The sequence below is a fragment of the Aspergillus melleus genome, assembly GCF_016097325.1.
Source record: "Aspergillus melleus strain CBS 546.65 chromosome Unknown contig4, whole genome shotgun sequence".
Taxonomy (NCBI): Eukaryota; Fungi; Ascomycota; class Eurotiomycetes; order Eurotiales; family Aspergillaceae; genus Aspergillus; species Aspergillus melleus.
The window spans coordinates 1169468-1186053 of NW_025763373.1; the positions used below are offsets into that span (position 1 = coordinate 1169468).

General features: G+C 52.4%; 6 protein-coding genes across 6 annotated transcripts; 5 read left to right on the forward strand and 1 right to left on the reverse strand.

The window, feature by feature from the left end:
* The first annotated feature begins 140 nt into the window (after nt 1–140).
* Nucleotides 141–3080, forward strand: LDX57_007359 (RNA exonuclease). The gene has a single exon (XM_046089075.1). It carries the CDS (start codon nt 282–284, stop codon nt 2499–2501), a length of 2220 nt encoding a protein of 739 aa, XP_045945045.1. The 5' UTR covers nt 141–281; the 3' UTR covers nt 2502–3080.
* A 321-nt stretch (nt 3081–3401) lies between these two features.
* Nucleotides 3402–5672, reverse strand: LDX57_007360 (uncharacterized protein). Its single transcript, XM_046089076.1, has 2 exons — nt 5260–5672; nt 3402–5192 (listed from the first exon to the last, which is right to left on the reverse strand). Exons 1-2 carry the CDS (start codon nt 5538–5540, stop codon nt 3767–3769), a joined length of 1707 nt encoding a protein of 568 aa, XP_045945046.1. The 5' UTR covers nt 5541–5672; the 3' UTR covers nt 3402–3766.
* A 1020-nt stretch (nt 5673–6692) lies between these two features.
* On the forward strand, nt 6693–8149 carry LDX57_007361 (threonine aldolase GLY1; the record flags this gene model as incomplete). The annotated part of the gene is made up of 3 exons (XM_046089077.1): nt 6693–7674; nt 7737–7820; nt 7911–8149. The coding sequence occupies 3 exons, from the start codon at nt 6693–6695 to the stop codon at nt 8147–8149; spliced, it is 1305 nt and encodes a 434-aa protein (XP_045945047.1).
* Nucleotides 8109–12556, forward strand: RAD53 (serine/threonine-protein kinase). The gene is made up of 4 exons (XM_046089078.1): nt 8109–8333; nt 8407–9970; nt 10036–10436; nt 10488–12556. Exons 2-4 carry the CDS (start codon nt 9074–9076, stop codon nt 12238–12240), a joined length of 3051 nt encoding a protein of 1016 aa, XP_045945048.1. The 5' UTR covers nt 8109–8333; nt 8407–9073; the 3' UTR covers nt 12241–12556.
* Nucleotides 12557–13415: 859 nt separating this feature from the next.
* On the forward strand, nt 13416–14920 carry MNN10 (putative alpha-1,6-mannosyltransferase subunit; the record flags this gene model as incomplete). Its single annotated transcript, XM_046089079.1, has 3 exons — nt 13416–13857; nt 13918–14203; nt 14260–14920. The coding sequence occupies 3 exons, from the start codon at nt 13416–13418 to the stop codon at nt 14918–14920; spliced, it is 1389 nt and encodes a 462-aa protein (XP_045945049.1).
* Nucleotides 14921–15587: 667 nt separating this feature from the next.
* On the forward strand, nt 15588–16289 carry LDX57_007364 (putative NADH-ubiquinone oxidoreductase 12 kda subunit; the record flags this gene model as incomplete). The annotated part of the gene is made up of 2 exons (XM_046089080.1): nt 15588–15813; nt 16201–16289. The coding sequence occupies 2 exons, from the start codon at nt 15588–15590 to the stop codon at nt 16287–16289; spliced, it is 315 nt and encodes a 104-aa protein (XP_045945050.1).
* Nucleotides 16290–16586: the final 297 nt, after the last annotated feature.

Genomic DNA, 16586 nt, shown 5'->3' on the forward strand with positions numbered 1-16586 from the left:
TGCCTGAGGCGACCACGCGATATATGGCCCAATCCGGTAAGGCCGGAAACCTTGTTATCGTTATCATCACGTGCTACAAAAGTTGGTTCGTTTGGCATCCCGGGGCAACGCTGCTTTCTGCGCGCAATACGCCTGCTTTTGCTTTTGCGCGACCGATTTTTTGCCTGGAGCCGTCGGATCATCCCTGAACGTGCTGTATGGTCTAGGCGCGACAAGTGCATTGTATAGAGTTCTGCTAGAATTGACCATCTCTAACCGGCCATTCAAGCCATTTCCACCGAATGGTCGCCGCAAGCCCAGACATGGGCTCAAAAAAGCGCAAGCGCGGTGGCGCCGAAAATTCCGATGATGAAGACCCGGTCAAAGGCCCCTCGAACACAGACATTTCAATTGGAGTAGGGCAGACGTTGTCTCGGCTTCAGTCGACCAATGGCCCGGCATCAGACACCGAGTCGGCGGCGCAAGCGCAGAACCGGGGCGATATGCCGTCGAAAAGGCCTACCAAAAAACGGGGAATAGATGGAGAAAAAACCAAATACCCGCAGCTCACGTACGTTGAAGGCAAGCTTCAATCCTCGATTCGGATCGCCGACCTACAGAATCTATTGCTCTACTGCTTTGCCGATGGCATCGCGCCGCAGTGGATCTCCATCAAGCACTCGCCTCGTGTCCGGAAAATCGTGGTTTTGATGGTTCCGGGTTTGGAATTGGGTATGTTCGATGGGACAATCCCCCTGCAGGCACTGAAGGACGACAAGGCGGACACCGACGCCCCGGAGCAGGGGGGCGCGATGGATACAGAGGAAACGGAGCAGGATCCCAGACAGGCCGACTTTCAACGGTGGAAACAGGGACTTCCTCCGCAGGATCGATCGAGTCAGTTTAATCCCCGCGCCTTGTCGCGCGACAGCCTACCGGAGCCGCTGCATCCCTTGGCCGAATTGTTCCCTCATGTCTGGCCGGTAAAAGCTCCCGGGGATTCCAAATACAACCGAGTACATTCTCCGCTCCAGGCAATTTTGCTGTCCGCTCTACCGAAAAACAAGGAAAGCAACGGTACCAAGGGCCCGAAGCAGGCGAAGATGGACAAGAGCTTTCAGCCTAAACGAACGCCTATTACCAATTTTATTAGTACTCTCGAGGACCTCCGTGAAAATGACTACCCTCTCCACCCGGCTCTCTTTGCGACAGAAAGTGAGAAGGCTGAGCTGGCTGAGAATCGCAAACGGCTCGGCCAGTCCGCTGAGGATGGATGGGTAAACACCGACGTTAACAGCCTTGAAGAGGGCAACGTGCCCGAAGCAGAGATTCAGCAGGGAAGTATGACAGCTGGCCGGGAGGTCCTGGCTATGGACTGTGAGATGTGTGTCACGGAAGGCGGCAATTCCGAACTCACGCGCATTAGCTTGATCCGCTGGGACGGTGAAGTCGTGCTCGACGAGCTCGTGAAACCGCAGCTACCTGTGATTGACTACCTTACCCGATTTTCTGGAATCACGAAAGAAAAGTTGGATCCTGTCACAACCACCCTTGCCGACATCCAGCAAAAGCTTCTCTCAATCCTTACCCCACGCACGATTCTTGTCGGCCACTCCCTGAACTCCGATCTGACCGCCCTTAAACTCACTCATCCCTTCATCGTCGACACCACATTCATCTACCCGCACCCTCGCGGGCCACCGCTGAAATGCAGCCTAAAATGGCTCTGTCAGAAATACCTCGGCAAGGAGATCCAAAAAGGCCAAACGGGCCACGACTCCATCGAAGACTCCGTCGCCGTGCTTGACCTCGTCAAACAGAAATGCGAGAAAGGCGAACGATGGGGCACCAGCGAGGCCTCAAACGAGAGCATCTTCAAGCGTCTTGCGCGCTCTGCCCGGCCTGGAAAGTCCTCCACGGGCAACGACGCCGGCCGCACCGGCGCCGTGGTCGACTGGGGCAGTCCCGAACGCGGCTTCGGATCGCAGGCGACGGTCGCGATCGGATGCAGCGACGACGAGGAAGTCGCGCGTGGAATCTCCTCTGTCGTGAACGGTGACGCCTCTAACGCCTCCATTCCGGGTGACGGCGTCGATTTCACCTGGGGACGCATGCGCGAGCTCGAAATGCACCGCGGCTGGTGCAACCGCATGCCCGATCCCAACAAGGCCAACGAATCCACCACCCTGAACCCTCCCCCCGAAGAAACCACGCCCACCACCGGCCCAATTTCCACAGATGACCCGCAGGGTCTCTCGGACATGGTGGCGCGCACGACCTCAAACATCCGCCGCGTCTACGACTCTCTGCCCCCTTGCACTTTGTTCGTCGTGTACTCGGGCACCGGGGACCCGCGCGAAGTCAGCCGTTTGCAGGCTATGCATAAGACATTCCGCGACGAATACCAATCCCGGAAGCCGTGGGACGAGTTGAGTGTGAAATGGACGGATACGGAAGAGCAGGCGTTAAAGAAAGCGTGCGAGAGGGCTCGAGCGGGATGTGGGTTTATGTGTGTGAAATAGACGAAGAACCCACGCCTAGCACCGGCTTAGGCACCACCGATGACCTGCAGGATCTCTCGGACATGGTGGCATGCACGATCTCGAACATCGAGCATGTCTACACCTCTCTGCCCCCCTGCACCTTATTCGTCGTATACTCAGGCACCGGGGAGACTCACGCGAAGTCAGCCGTCTGCAGGCCATGCATAAGATATTTTGCGACGAGTGCTCATGCGGGATGTTTAAACAGAAAGGCGAGAAAGGCGAACGATGGGGCACCAGCGAGACCTCAAACAAGAGCATCTTCAAGCGTCTCGCGTGCTCCGAGCATATTTCGATTATCTCTTGTAACTAGAAGAAGCCCGATGTATGTATGTATGTATGTCTTTGACAAGCATCTTGGACAGTGCAACTGCGCGCCCTATTCACTTTATTCAACAGCCACTTGAACTATCATCTTCTTACTTTCTTATATAAAATAAGACCTACCAATGGGGGTAGTAAGCTGACGCATAATAGCAAGTCTACGCATAATAGGTTGACGTGTAGAGTAAGTTCAGACGTAGTAGTAAGGTTACGTATACAGCGAGTCCACACATAGAGCAAGCCTACATAGTAGGTAGTAATCTACTGTATAGACCTACCGACGGGGGTAGTGAGTCAACCTATAGAGTCAGTTTGTATAAGAGTAAGTTCACGCATAGGATAAGCCCGTGTATAGAGTAAGTCTGCATGTGAGAAAGCGCATGCATAGTAGCAGGCCTACACAAGAGCAAGTATATAAGTAAGAAAGAGATGGGGTATGATGCAGAACTACCCAAGAGTGGTGAGAGTGCAATGATCAATAAAACCGGGTAGAGTGAACAGTTTGTGCAAGATATCAATCTAACATATTTGGCCCATACACAGGCCATTGTCTATTGGAGAATCAATGGTGAATAATGGCTTTCATTTACTAGCCTGATTCCTTTTCTATATTCTGTCGATGATATACCTAGTTAATGTTTTGTGGACTATGCAAACGCCCCAGGTGAGTTTCAATATCGGATGGAAACAGCCCAGAGTAAGCCAGATCAAGCCAGACAGATGAAAACAGATGTCGAGGGATTTGTGCTTTTCCAAATAGATGCATCCCAAATAAATCCCATGGAGATAAGACACAAGATGAAGAGAAGGGCACACACACACACAAGAAAATAAAAGTGAGAGTCCAAATTTGGAGTCGAAGGGGATGCAAAAGTCAAAAGAGAAAAAGAGTCAATAATACATTGAGAAAAGTCAAAATGTCACCTAGCTTCCTCAGTTTCCATGGCTTCTTCGCGCTGCATGGCTAATCGTGCCATCGCGTCTCGCGTAGCAACCTGTGCTTTGCGTTTCTCGGAATCGAGTAGATTTTCACTGTTGATGCGAATACCGTTTGACCTCGCCGACGAAGATTTCTTTCCTGACCCGTTTTGCTGTCTAGTCTCTGGACCGGTAGGCGTTTGTGCCATTTCCGGCGCGTCGGTTCCCCCAGTTTGGCCGTTTCGATTGCTCGAGGCCATTGATGGAGGACGGGACCGACTGCGTAAGCTGCGTGACCTGCCAGGACGGTTTTCCTTGGCACTGGAAGGCTCGCTGGGGGTTTGATTCGAGGGTGGATTCTCCATCTGATTGCTGCCAAGGGCATTTCCGTTCTGTTCAGACAAAGGTGTGGGTTTAGGGTTTTCAGAAAAATCTAGGTTTGGTGCCTGGCTGATGGACTTCCGCGGACGACCAGCCCCCCTCTTTTTCTCGGCGGCAGTCCCGCTAGATGCAGGTCTGCCCGTAGATTGAGATACACGAGGCCGCTTTGTGACTGCCTGCTGTTGTGTGTTTCCGGCGATAGTAGGTGTCTCGGGGTGCGAAGTCGAACCTTGTGGTTGTGAGACTTCAATCCGAAGGTTCGCGGAGTCGATAGAGGTAGGCTCGAGGGGTGTGTGGGCAGCCGGCGTATGTTCAGCTTCCTTGAGAGGAATTTTCACCGGTGCAATACTTGGCTCAGCTAAAAAATCACCGATGCTAACGTTGTCGTCGTCGTCGTCGTCATCATCATCGTCGAAAGAGTCTGCGATCGGATGTGTTCGACCACCACTCTCGAAATAGTCCGGCAATGGGCGTTTCCTGCTTCCATGGAGTATAGCGGGGCTGCGCACCTGCGAGATCGCTTCATCGGGCGGTGGCAAAGGCGCCGGCAACCTCCCAGCCTGTTCCTCCATATATCGGTTCTTCATTTTCAGCGCCTCGATTTCTAAATTCAGTTTTTCGATTTCGTCCGACTTGAATTTAAGCTCGCGTAAAACAGTTGTGATCATGTTGAAGTCGTGGCCAGAAGGGTTGCCCAGTTCACGGAATTGTCCCGGGCCATTGAGCTCGATGCGAAGGGCTGTGAAAGCATTTTTCAGTTCGGACATGGTATCGTGGAGATTATTGACGGAGCTCGAAATGTTGTCGATGCTGACACCCTGATACTGAATCTGTTGTTCCACGGACGCGTTGTAGGGGTCGATTTCGTTTGCACCGGCCGGTACCAGCGCCCCCGGCTGGATGGAGGTTCGGTCTCTTTTTGCTGGCTCTTTGGGTGTCGCATTCATCAGACGATCGAGAGCGCCCTCCTTGAAGGAAGGCTCTACCGTGCGCATCGTAACGATTTCCCTAAAGGAAACTTTCGACAGCTTCCAAAAGACATTGGGACTGCGTGGTTGGTTGTTAGCATGCGAAAAGAGAGATAGGGAGGATTTCGGCTTCGCCTTCCACTTACCCATTGTCCAGCGCGCACAATACTCCCAACTTTTGCTGACAGAGTTTACAGGCAACTTCCTGCAGGATCCGGCCCCGCAAGAGGTTCAAATCTGACGACTGCGGGACCTGCTTTTTCTCCGAGGAAATCGAAATGCGGTGCAGTTCGACGCTCAACCATCCAGCCGCAACGGAATAGGAATTCGACAATTTCGCCCACTCGTTCTCCAGGGCGGCCAGCGAACTCGAACAACGAGAACACTGGCAGAGGATGGCCGGACGGGTGAGTTTGGAGAGATCCATCCTTGGTGGGAGGGGTCAGCAACCCACGAGAGGACTCTTGTTTCAACGATCGTTCTGCAAGGCGCCACCAGCGATATGTACGGGATAAGAGATGAGGTCAAGGCTTCAACGGGCGCCCGCAAAAGTCCAGAGGGATCTCGACTGCTGAGTCAGCGGCCGACGGAGACACGCTGGCGGGTCGCGCTTGCCTCTTTGGGGCTTGGGTAAGACCGGTCGCAGCGCGTTTCGCTGTCGTCATTCGTGCCTCCTTCTCCATGCTCTCTCGGCAGAACGTGGCGTGTCTCTGCCGACTGTCGCCTCAGGCACTCCGGCTCAGCCCTAGTCCGGAGTGCTCCCACGCAGGTGATACGAGCATGAACCATCTTTCAGGGATGAGGAGAATCCTAAAATGACGCATCAAGTAGCTCCCAGCCTGCGCCCTTACGGCATGGCTACTAACCCAATGGTCGCAAGTTCTGCCATCGCATCGGTGGCTCATGATTTAGCATCTCTTTCAAATATAGTCCGCAGAAACAAAGTCCGGCATTCACTTGGTGGCGTCTGAACAATCTATGATGTCTTGCGATCAAAATTCGATCAATGAAGCCAATTCAACGAACTGGACCATGAACGAGTATGTTGTGCATCTCAGTAAGGTTATTAGGTCAAATACGTCAAGGCGTGTATCGAGACAAAGATCTAACTCAAAATCAACTGAGAGACTAAGTTGTAATCTGCATATTGCTAATCTAATGCACGGTGTACACAGTAAGATGTCCTTCGATGATTGATCGGGGAGTTCTCCGACCACGAGATGCCGACCTTACCCACTCTAGACTAGCGTTTTCGGAATCGGGGCTTTACCCCGCAGGCACGCATTGGCTGGGCTTATCTCTCCTCATCAATCCTTTCCTGGTCCTAGTGGCACTCGAATTAGTCGCTTGATGAATTCCTCTCTTCGTACCCTCCTCCGGCCTTTGCCTCTACCTCGGCCGACTTCTTGCCTCCGGAGATTCAGATACGCCCCAAACATCATCATGGCGCACGTATCCACAGTCTCCAATGGCACGAATGCCAAACCTAGCGCCTGGCACGGGGCCGGTGCTGCCGAATTTGATTTGAGGAGTGAGTTATACTAGCACTGGGTCATACCAAAAATCTATCTCTTCGCTGATGATGCTGAGTTGCGGCGGAAACCAAGGTGACACGATGACGAAACCCACCCCCTCAATGCTGGAAGCCATTTGCCAGACGACTCTCCTGGACGACGTTTTTAACGAAGACCCCGTAACGATTGATCTACAGTCCTACGTGGCCAAGCGAACGAATCATGAGGATGCCCTGCTGGTCATGTCAGGAACGATGGGCAACCAGGTTGCCATCCGAACCCATCTGGTGCAACCTCCCTATGCGGTGATCTGTGACCAACGCTCCCACATTGTCAATTACGAGGCCGGCGGTGTCAGCTCACTCACTGGCGCCATGGTTCAGCCAGTCATTCCCAAGAATGGCGCATACCTTACGCTCGAAGACGTCCAGAAATACGCCGTACTTGACGATGACATCCACCACTGTCCCACAAAGCTCATTAGCCTGGAGAATACCCTGGACGGTATGATCATGCCCCTGAACGAGGCGCGTCGGATTGTAAACTGGGCCCATGCGAACGACATCAAAGTGCATCTAGACGGGGCCAGACTATGGGAAGCCGTAGTGTCAGGGGCTGGGAGCTTACCAGATTACGCCGGTCTCTTTGACAGCGTTAGCTTGTGCTTTTCGAAGGGACTCGGCGCCCCCATTGGCAGCATCATTGTGGGATCCAGAGAATTTATCAAGAAAGCTCGATGGTTTCGCAAATCCATTGGTGGAGGTGTCCGACAGGCCGGGGTACTCGCTGCAGCCGCCCGAGTGGCTGTGGAGGAGACATTTGGACCCGATCCCAACGGGCATGAAGGAAAACTACGAGCAACGCACGTCAACGCCAAACGAGTGGCCGAGATGTGGACAAGTCGCGGGGGCAAGCTATCGCTCCCCGTGGAGACCAACATGGTCTGGTTAGACCTTGAGTCATCCGGATTAGGGCCCAATGATCTGGCGGACATTGGCAAAGAGAAGGGGTTGAAATTGCTAGGGGGTCGAATCGTCGTTCACTACCGTAAGTTGCCCCGTCATTTACCACCCTTGCGGAATCGCCTGACTTACTCTGACTCATACCAGAGGTATCCGAGGAAGCGATTTCGCGGCTGGGACAAGCGTTCGATGCAGCTATGAGTGGGCAGTTCCAGCGTAGCACCGACCAGAGTAAGCCATATGGAAGTAGATAATTAGTAGTACCTAGTTCTTGTTTGACTGATGATGACTCTGTAAATGACATATGGTCACACCTGTTAGCCATTGAAACGTGCCCAATACGTGATACTGCACTCTCAAACGAGACAGCTCCAGAGAGTTATCAGCTGAAGCTTCCATCATCCCTTTCTGTATCCATGGAAGGCTGCCGTTTGTTCCCGGCGGGGTCGGGCGCTCATTGGCTCGAGTCCCGGCAGGGCGCTAGGAAGCCTGAAGCCTCAGGCACGCAGTATGTGGGTGCCTTGCTTCTGCCTGAGGCTGCCAGGCGACCTTCAAATTAATAACGCGGAACTTCGATGTTCGGTTCAGCCTCGCTGCTTGTTTCTCGGACGACGCTTCCTCCCAGACTTGTCCGTCTTTCGAGCCCGTCCACCGTTGCCGGCTTCCCCCGTCAAACAGGTCCTATTGCAGCAATTGTATTCCCTGATTGTGCAGTGGATGGTTGATGGGGAGTTCGCCAACTGTGTGAGTTTCCAGCTCCCTGTGCTCTCTCTGTTTATCCACGAGCTCAACTAACCATCAAGTTGCTCCCCTGCAGACATAGCTATTATTTCAACCCTCGTTAGGCCAAAGCTCCTTTCCTTTTGTCGCTCCTTGTTTCGATAGTCTCGTCCCATGACACCACGTGCCGTATTTTTTTGATTAAGGGTTGGCCATCAGAAGTAGGGGTGGCCCAGCCGTCGAGTGTACTTTTACAATCCTGGTTGTACTCGAAGCCGCAGCACAACATATAGGACTCCCGCATTGGAATTTCCTTTTCTTTTGACGATTCTTGGGCTGGCTCTTTGGCTTAATATAAACCTTTTCCTCCTTTGGGTTATAGCACTTGCACATAAGCGAATTCCTCGTCGAGTATTCACTACTAGGCGCCCGTCAAACCATCCCACTTGGCTGCTGCAGCCTGCAGTTGGTTTTTTCATCCTTATCGATTCTTATTCAAAGGTAAAGCTGCCATCTGATCCTATCACGGGTGCTGGCTGAGTACCATGGTAAGACAACTGACCGTCGCACAGGCTCATACGTGATATGGAGACAGCTTGACGATCGCGTTGATTATTCCGCCGTTTCTTTGCCTTTCCATATATCTTCTATCGGCACCCTGTTAGGCATAGAGGGGCACTCCTCTTGCTGCTATCTATTATATTGTCTCTGGTTTGTGAGGGTAGATAGTCTTGGTCGGTTCATTCCATCACTGCTCGTTCCCAATGGAGGCGACCCAAGAATCCACCCAGCCATGCACGGACCCACGTCGCATGGGCTACAACAATTCGGGCCTACATGAACAGGACTTGTCAGACACGATCTGCATCCTGCATCCCAGCTCGCCTGCGGCCCACCAGGCAGTGGCAGCCACTGCCGATATTTGTCCCCAGCATATCCTACAAAAAGATGACCTCGAATACGAGACTGTGGACATCGCGACCTTCGACATTGCTCTCAGACTATCGTCGAATGTTCGTGACCTGACTCAAGGATTTGTTTTTGGGCGGAACAGAGCTCGCTGCGACCTTCTGCTTGCTGCCGACCCCAACTCGAAACGTATCTCTAACCTGCACTTTCGCGTTCACATCACGGAAAATGGGATAGTCATGCTCGAGGACCTCTCGACAAACGGCACGATTGTCGACAATTGCCGCCTCCGAAAGAGTCAAAAGGACAACAGCCGGATGCTGACCAACGGCTCTGTCATTCAAGTTATGAATGGCGATCAGGCTTCGGAGGAGGTCAGGTTCGTGGTCCGCTTGCCGTCTAGAGAAGGGTTCTCCATGCGGTACACAGAGAATCTGCTTCGCTACTTTGAGCGAATCCAAAAACATCAGACAGGCGTCGTGGCGGCGAAACCTCGACAAGCTTCAGTTCAGCCCGTCCTGCAATGGGCGTCCGGCCCTAATACATATGGAATGCACTGGTCGGGTGGGTCAACGTACAACGTTACTGGTCAAATCGGCAAAGGCGCCTTCGCAACAGTGTACAAACTCGCCACGAAACAACATGGAGCTGTGTACGCGGCGAAGGAACTCGACAAGCGTCGGTTCATGAAGAACGGTATCCTTGATCACAAAGTTGACAACGAGATGAAGATTATGAAAGATCTCAAACATGTGAGTGTTCTATGAGCTACTGTTCTCTGGGTGAATGTGTGTGACTAACAGCCTGACGCGACAAGCCCAACATTGTACAATATATCGACCACCATGAGCATGACAGGTGGATCTATATCATTATGGAGTATGTTCCTGGTGGGGAGCTTTCTACCTACCTGCAATCTAGTGGCAAAATTCACGAAGACATGGTCAAGGTCATCGCTCGCCAAATGCTTCACGCGCTGCAGTATCTCCACAAGCGCAAAATTACGCATAGGGATATCAAGCCCGACAACATTTTGATCTCGTCTCTAGATCCGCTAAGGGTGAAGTTGTCAGACTTTGGCCTCTCGAAGGTGGTCCAGGAGGAAACGTTTCTAAAAACCTTCTGTGGTACCTTGCTTTACTGTGCTCCTGAGGTTTACCCGGAGTACGAGCACTATCGCCGCGGTGAAGTCCGGAAGAGACGCAGACTAGGTGACCCGTGAGTTTTTGCCTACTCAACATTTCTGAGCGAGGCCTAACAAATTGACAGACCTCCGAAAACATCTCCCTATGACCAATCCGTCGACATGTGGTCTTTCGGTGCCGTTCTCTACCATGTACTTGCTGGGACTCCCCCGTACATTGGACGAGGCGATGACAGAGGGGCTCAGATGCTGCGAAATATCATGACTTCCGAGGCAGACTTTGATCTATTGCTCAAGGAAGACGTGTCAGTGGCTGGCGTTGATTTTGTTGCCCGGCTCCTGAACCGCGTCCCTCAGGATCGTCCGAAAGAGCGGGAATGCTTTCAGCACAGATGGATTGCCGATGTTCCGGACGTGGATGAATATGAAGATGATGATGGCCAGTATAGCGGTGCCGAGATGTTGTCTGACATCGGTGAAGATTTGGAAGACGAGCTAGACGCATCACAACTCTCCATCCACGACGACGAGGATGCGGAAGATCCCGAGGAAGAAGATGGAGATCTGGCGCAATCGAAGCGGCCGAGAATCGAAGAGCCTTCGACGGATATCCGCTACCCATCTCTCCCAAACATCGAAAGCGTCAAGGAACCTCAGGCAGGGGATGATTCCACCCCTCGTCGCCTGTTTGGAGAGATTAACCGTTCTGCACTGCAGAGCTCGCATGCGTTGGGGGCCGACCCCGCCGACTTCGAAGGCGACGACAACTTCAGCATCCATGATTTTATTTCTTCAGCCGGTGAGTCGATAATCAGCGACGGCAAGAGCCTCAATTCCGTCCTATCCCTCCCGGATAACCCCATTGCCGGATCCGCACCAAGCTTGATGGGAGCTGAGAATCTCGTTGGGCAGCTGAACATGAATTCCACGTGGCACCCTGGAACATCAACCAACCGTCCCCCAGCCGTCGGGGCACCGGCGCAGCCAGCCAGTAACCGGCCCATTGCCAATGACGTCTCGGAGGCACCCGGATTTGCTGGTGAGGGCGACGATACCCCCAAGGCGTCTAAATTCAGCCGGCGCATTGAGCTACCCATCCCTGACACGGCTAGTGAGCGTTCAAGTCCCGAAACCGTCGCACAGAACACCAAGGGCAGCCCTGGCGGATCTCAGTCGGCCTCGGATGAGATTTTCGACATCGAATTGACCAATACGATAGATGCACAAACTGGACAACAACTCCCTGATTTGCAAGAGCGAAAAGATCGCGATCCTTCCTCTGAGCCCATCCCCGAACATGCATTAACCGGCATCCCTCGTGTGATTATCCAGCCGCACCAGGAGCGACCTCTCCTAGGGAAACTCACGAGTCTACCCGGCTCGATCTTCGACCTAACGATTCGCCTGGAAGATCGGATGACTTCCTGGGGCCGTGGGCCCCAAGCCACGGTCTGTCACCCAGACCCCATGGACACGCGGATCCCTGCCTACGCCTTAGAAGTCACATTCTGGGCTCCAGCTATCGAGAACCGCATCGCGGCCGGACAAGCCTGGACCACCGTTCCTAACGTGATGGCGATCCTTTCTACCAAGACCCGCAAATGTATCTGGGTGAACGGCACGGAGCTCCGTCGGGGATCGGAGGGGAACAGCGGCCGAGAGGCGTTCAATTTTGGCAAGCTGTACACGGGCGATGTCATTACTATTTATCAGCACCGCAATAAGTTTCTAAGGTTTGAATGTGAATTCTACCACGGGGACAGCGCCTGTCGCCGGCCCGACAACGAAAGGGGGTTTACCGTGCGCAAGGTCCTGATGCCGAAGGAAGTGGCCACGAATCAGCAACCGGGAAGAAAAGACCGCAATGAAAAGAAGTAGCCAACCGAAGGTGAAGTGTGACGACGACGTACGACATAATTATTTTGATTACTGTTGATGTATCCCGGGTAGGGGGTTTTGGGTTAGGCATGTGTTTTTATCTGCATCTCTGCTCCTGGACTTGGAGTTTTGTTGCGAGACGGGTTCACTAAAGGTTACATACGGCATCATGGCGATGATATGATTTTGGAAGGACTGGTTCAGTAGGGGGAGAAAACCTGAGGAGCCCAAGAAAAAAAAAGAAAAGAACAGACATACATAGCATAAGTTTGATACCAATAGTCAGCGACAATACATCAATATTCTTGAATTCCTATACTTGGGTAGGTGCCTTATATTTAGGGCATTCGCTGCAAACGTGACTTGGCAGGGTTCGGTCGCAGGACTTCGGCAGCATCTCTATTCTCTACCTAACAAACTACTGGATTCATTTCATCAACGCGGCGCCAACAGGAAAGTCCCTGAACGCCAAGCGCAGTGGGGCGATTCATTTCCATCGCCTTAGCGTCATCATTTCTACCCCCACCAATTCTCATGTGGGCTGTGTCGCAATCTCATTTTTGATTAACTGCTATCTGTTCAGATGCTCTGATTACGTCCGATAGGATCATGGGCCGGAAGGATGTGCCTCTTCCTGTAGGCCGATCTGTCACGAGATAGATGGGCTGCTCGAGTTCGTTTTCCTTCATTCCGATCCTTTGAACCTGAATGTTTCTCGGTTCCCCTAGCGTTCGTCCCACACCTGGTCCCTGGCCTCGATCGACGGAAACGGTCATCGCCGCTCACGGCCTCCTGCTTGGACGGCCTCTTTTTTTTTTTTTTTTTTTTCTTTTAATTTTTTTTTCCCCATCTCCCCTTTCCACTTCAACTTGGACCACTTACCTTGCCGGTGAACGTCTAATCTCCAAGCGACGTCTCATGGCTTCCTGCTATCCCTATTCCGTCGGGTTGATTTCCCCCTTGTAACTCTCGCTGATTTCTATCTACTTCATCCTTTCTTTCATTTCTCGGCCTGTTTCTCTTTAATTTCTCCGCATCGCGGCCTTCCTCCGCTGCGCTGAAACACCCGTCGCCAGTTCTAAGATCTCTGAACAGCTGCCTAGAAGCTATCTATCTGACACTCCCGCACGCCCGTGTGTCTCTCGGCGACCTCCCTGTCGCTTCCTTTCCCGCCGATGTCCCTCTCGCGATCGCCGTCTCCCCACCCGGGAGCAGGATGGTCTAGTCCGGGCCTGACCCCGGGCAGTGGAAGCTCAACGCCGCGCAGTGGACTTTTGTCGCCGACTTCCTTGGGTCCGGGTGGAATCTCGTGGGCTGCCGCCAAAGCGAAAAGTGAGGAAGTTCGAGGATATCCGTCATTTTCGACAAGGAACAACGGATTCTTTTCGCGATCGAAGCGCCAACTGACGGCCACTCTACCGCGATTTCGGGGAGGCTCTGGATCGCCGGACGACTATTTCGAGAAGAAGGACATATACTATGATCGCGGTCGAGGCTTCTTGTCTGGCGCATATTGGCGTCCTTATGGATTTGGTCGCACGATGCTGCGCCGTCGCAGGTTGCGCTTTCTGCTAGCACTGCTTCTCGTGGTCGTAGGGTATCTGTGTTTCTGGACGTGTATGTCTCGATTGGTCTCGGTGTGGATTGCGCATTGCGCATGCTAACTCTTAATGGTAGATTTTGTTGAGCACTATCGGCGATCGCCACTCGGCAGAGGACACAAGTTCGTGGTGATTCTCGAATCTAACGTGGAAGGCGGTGTCATGGAGTGGAAAGGAGCCACCGAATGGGCCGTCGAACGCAGCAGCATTTGGAACAAGAAGAGATATGCGAGTCACTGGGGGTACGAGCTGGAGATCGTCAACATGCTGGCCAAGAAACGGTATTCGCATGAGTGGCGCGAAAGCTGGGAAAAGGTTGATCTTATCCGCGATACCATGCGCAAATACCCGGACGCTGAGTGGTACGTGTTGATCTGTCGTAGCATACCAGGAGTACACTGACAGCTCATGATTTCAGGTTCTGGTGGTTGGATCTTAACACTTGGATCATGGAGTATTCGTACTCGCTCCCCGACCATATCTTCAAGCGCTTGGACGAGATCGCATACCGCGACATCAATGTTTATAACCCACTCAACATCACCCACCCCCCGACAGACGCATACCTTGACGATGTTTCCCGATCGCCTGACGGGGATCAAGACCCATCTTCTATCCAATTCCTGTTGTCACAAGATTGTGGCGGGTTCAATCTGGGCTCTTTCTTTATCAAGCGCTCCCAATGGTCGGATCGGCTGCTGGACGCCTGGTGGGATCCTGTTATGTACGAACAGAGGCACATGCAATGGGAGCATAAAGAGCAGGATGCGCTGGAGTATTTGTACACCACCCAACCGTGGATCCGCAGCAAATTCGCCTTTCTCCCGCAGCGGTTCATCAACTCTTTTCCCCCAGGGGCATGCGGAGACGGCGACGACCCGGATGTGCACTACCTGGAGGGTGGCAGGGATTTTGTTGTCAACATGGCGGGATGTGATTTCGGCCGCGACTGCTGGGGCGAGATGTCTCAATATCGGGATTATAGCAATTGGCTCAACCGGTCGTGGCGAGAGCGCATGGAAGATTACATGCAGGATCTTTACACGCGGATCACTGGAGGTTCAGAGCCGCAGCAGTAAGGTAACCTAACCTCACCTGATTCAACGATACGATACGTCAATCGGTTTCTTCATTTGTCTTACTACATTGATTCCACCTCTGGGTTTTGGACTGGGTAATACTTTGACCCTAGTCCGCCCGTTGGGTTTAGCTTGGCGATATTTGGAGTACTTGGGCAGCTGTTTTGTCATTGTTTTGTTTTTACTTTTATCATTAGACTTGGTTTGCGCTTGATGTTCAACTTCCTGAATAATGATGTTGCTTTGGCAAGGCGTTTGGGCTACTTGACTTGACTTTCATTGCATCTAATAATCAAACTCATCATGATCGGAATTAGATTCCGTGACTCACAACTCGTAAATACCTACCACTTGCTACCATACTCCCTATACTCCATACTAGATATCCAAAACCAGCCACGTGAGAGCTGACTAACCCCTCCGGCCAGAAACTGCACTTCTGGTCCCCCCACCCATCCGTAGCCCGACCGCCCGAGACTGCACCAATCACAACAGCCCAATTCCACCTTAACCTCCGGACTCCGACTGGACGACATCAGAAACCAACAGCTCCGACTTGAATCCTCCTTCACCACCAGTGTCTACCTCGAAGTCCACCAACCGTTCGTCCGCTGCGAAAACAAACAACCACACCCAGGCCAAACCCCGACAACAAACCAATTAAAAAATGCCCACCCCCGAATCCGCCTCCTTCCTGGCCAAAAAGCCCACCGTGCCCCCGACCTACGACGGCGTCGACTACGAGGACAGCAGCGCGGTCCACAACGCCCGGGACGCGATTATTCGGGAGCAATGGGTGCGCAGCATGATGTCTCGTCTTGTGGGCGAAGAATTGGGCAAGTGTTATGCGCGCGAGGGCGTCAATCATCTTGAGAAGTGTGGGGTTTTGAGGGGTGAGTTTTTTTCTTTTTCTCTTTTCGTTCTTTGTTTCCTACGTTTTTGTGTGTCCGGTTGAGGGGACTTGGGGGGTTGAGATTTGGAGAGGGTCGAGTTTGAGGAGGAAAGGGCGAGAGGGCAGAGGACTGATTGATTCAATGGGTTTCGGGTGTTGGGTTTCCTTTGTCCCCCGGTTCTGGTTCATCCTTTGGTTTCGCAACTGCGGAGGAAGAGGGAAGAAGGGAACCGGGGAAGCAGCAGCAGCAGCAGCAGCAGAGAAAGAGGTGGATTGACCGATCGATCAATGGCCCGGGATAGATCGGAATGGCATACACCAAGCCATGACCTCACAACAGCAAGATCCAGAACAAGACCAAGCTAACGCAATCCCTCCTCTCTATCAGAAAAATACTTCGAACTCCTCGGCGAGCGCAAGATCAAGGGTTACCTGTTCCAGGAGAAGAACTATTTCTCGAACGAGAAGTCTGCCTAGACCGTCGTCACCTACCAAGAAATCAACAAAAAAAAAACCACTTTTTCTCCAAATATATCTATCTCTCTTGCATTTGAGATCGGATCGAGCCTGGACTGGATTTAGAGAATCGGCATGACTTGAACTTGAACTTGATTTGTACTTTTCCTACGTTTTTCTTTTCTTCTGTTTTCTTATATGGGTTGCTCTGTGGGTATATCTATCGATTGATTGTGTTTTTAGCTTGAATCGATTGTGAATTTCTCTTACATCTTTTGGCTTAGTATCTACTTGGGTGGGTTCGAGGTGGTTAGTTGA

What these genes read in the sequence shown, in the direction of transcription:
- LDX57_007359 (XM_046089075.1), top strand. Translation starts at nt 282, where the DNA reads ATGGTCGCCGCAAGCCCAGACATGGGCTCAAAAAAGCGCAAGCGCGGT.
- LDX57_007360 (XM_046089076.1), bottom strand. Translation starts at nt 5,540, where the DNA reads ATGGATCTCTCCAAACTCACCCGTCCGGCCATCCTCTGCCAGTGTTCT. An exon ending in TTGTGCGCGCTGGACAATGG is followed by an intron (nt 5,193 to 5,259) that starts GTAAGTGGAAGG and finishes CCAACCACGCAG; the next exon opens with TCCCAATGTCTTTTGGAAGC.
- RAD53 (XM_046089078.1), top strand. Translation starts at nt 9,074, where the DNA reads ATGGAGGCGACCCAAGAATCCACCCAGCCATGCACGGACCCACGTCGC. An exon ending in TTATGAAAGATCTCAAACAT is followed by an intron (nt 9,971 to 10,035) that starts GTGAGTGTTCTA and finishes TGACGCGACAAG; the next exon opens with CCCAACATTGTACAATATAT. An exon ending in AGACGCAGACTAGGTGACCC is followed by an intron (nt 10,437 to 10,487) that starts GTGAGTTTTTGC and finishes ACAAATTGACAG; the next exon opens with ACCTCCGAAAACATCTCCCT.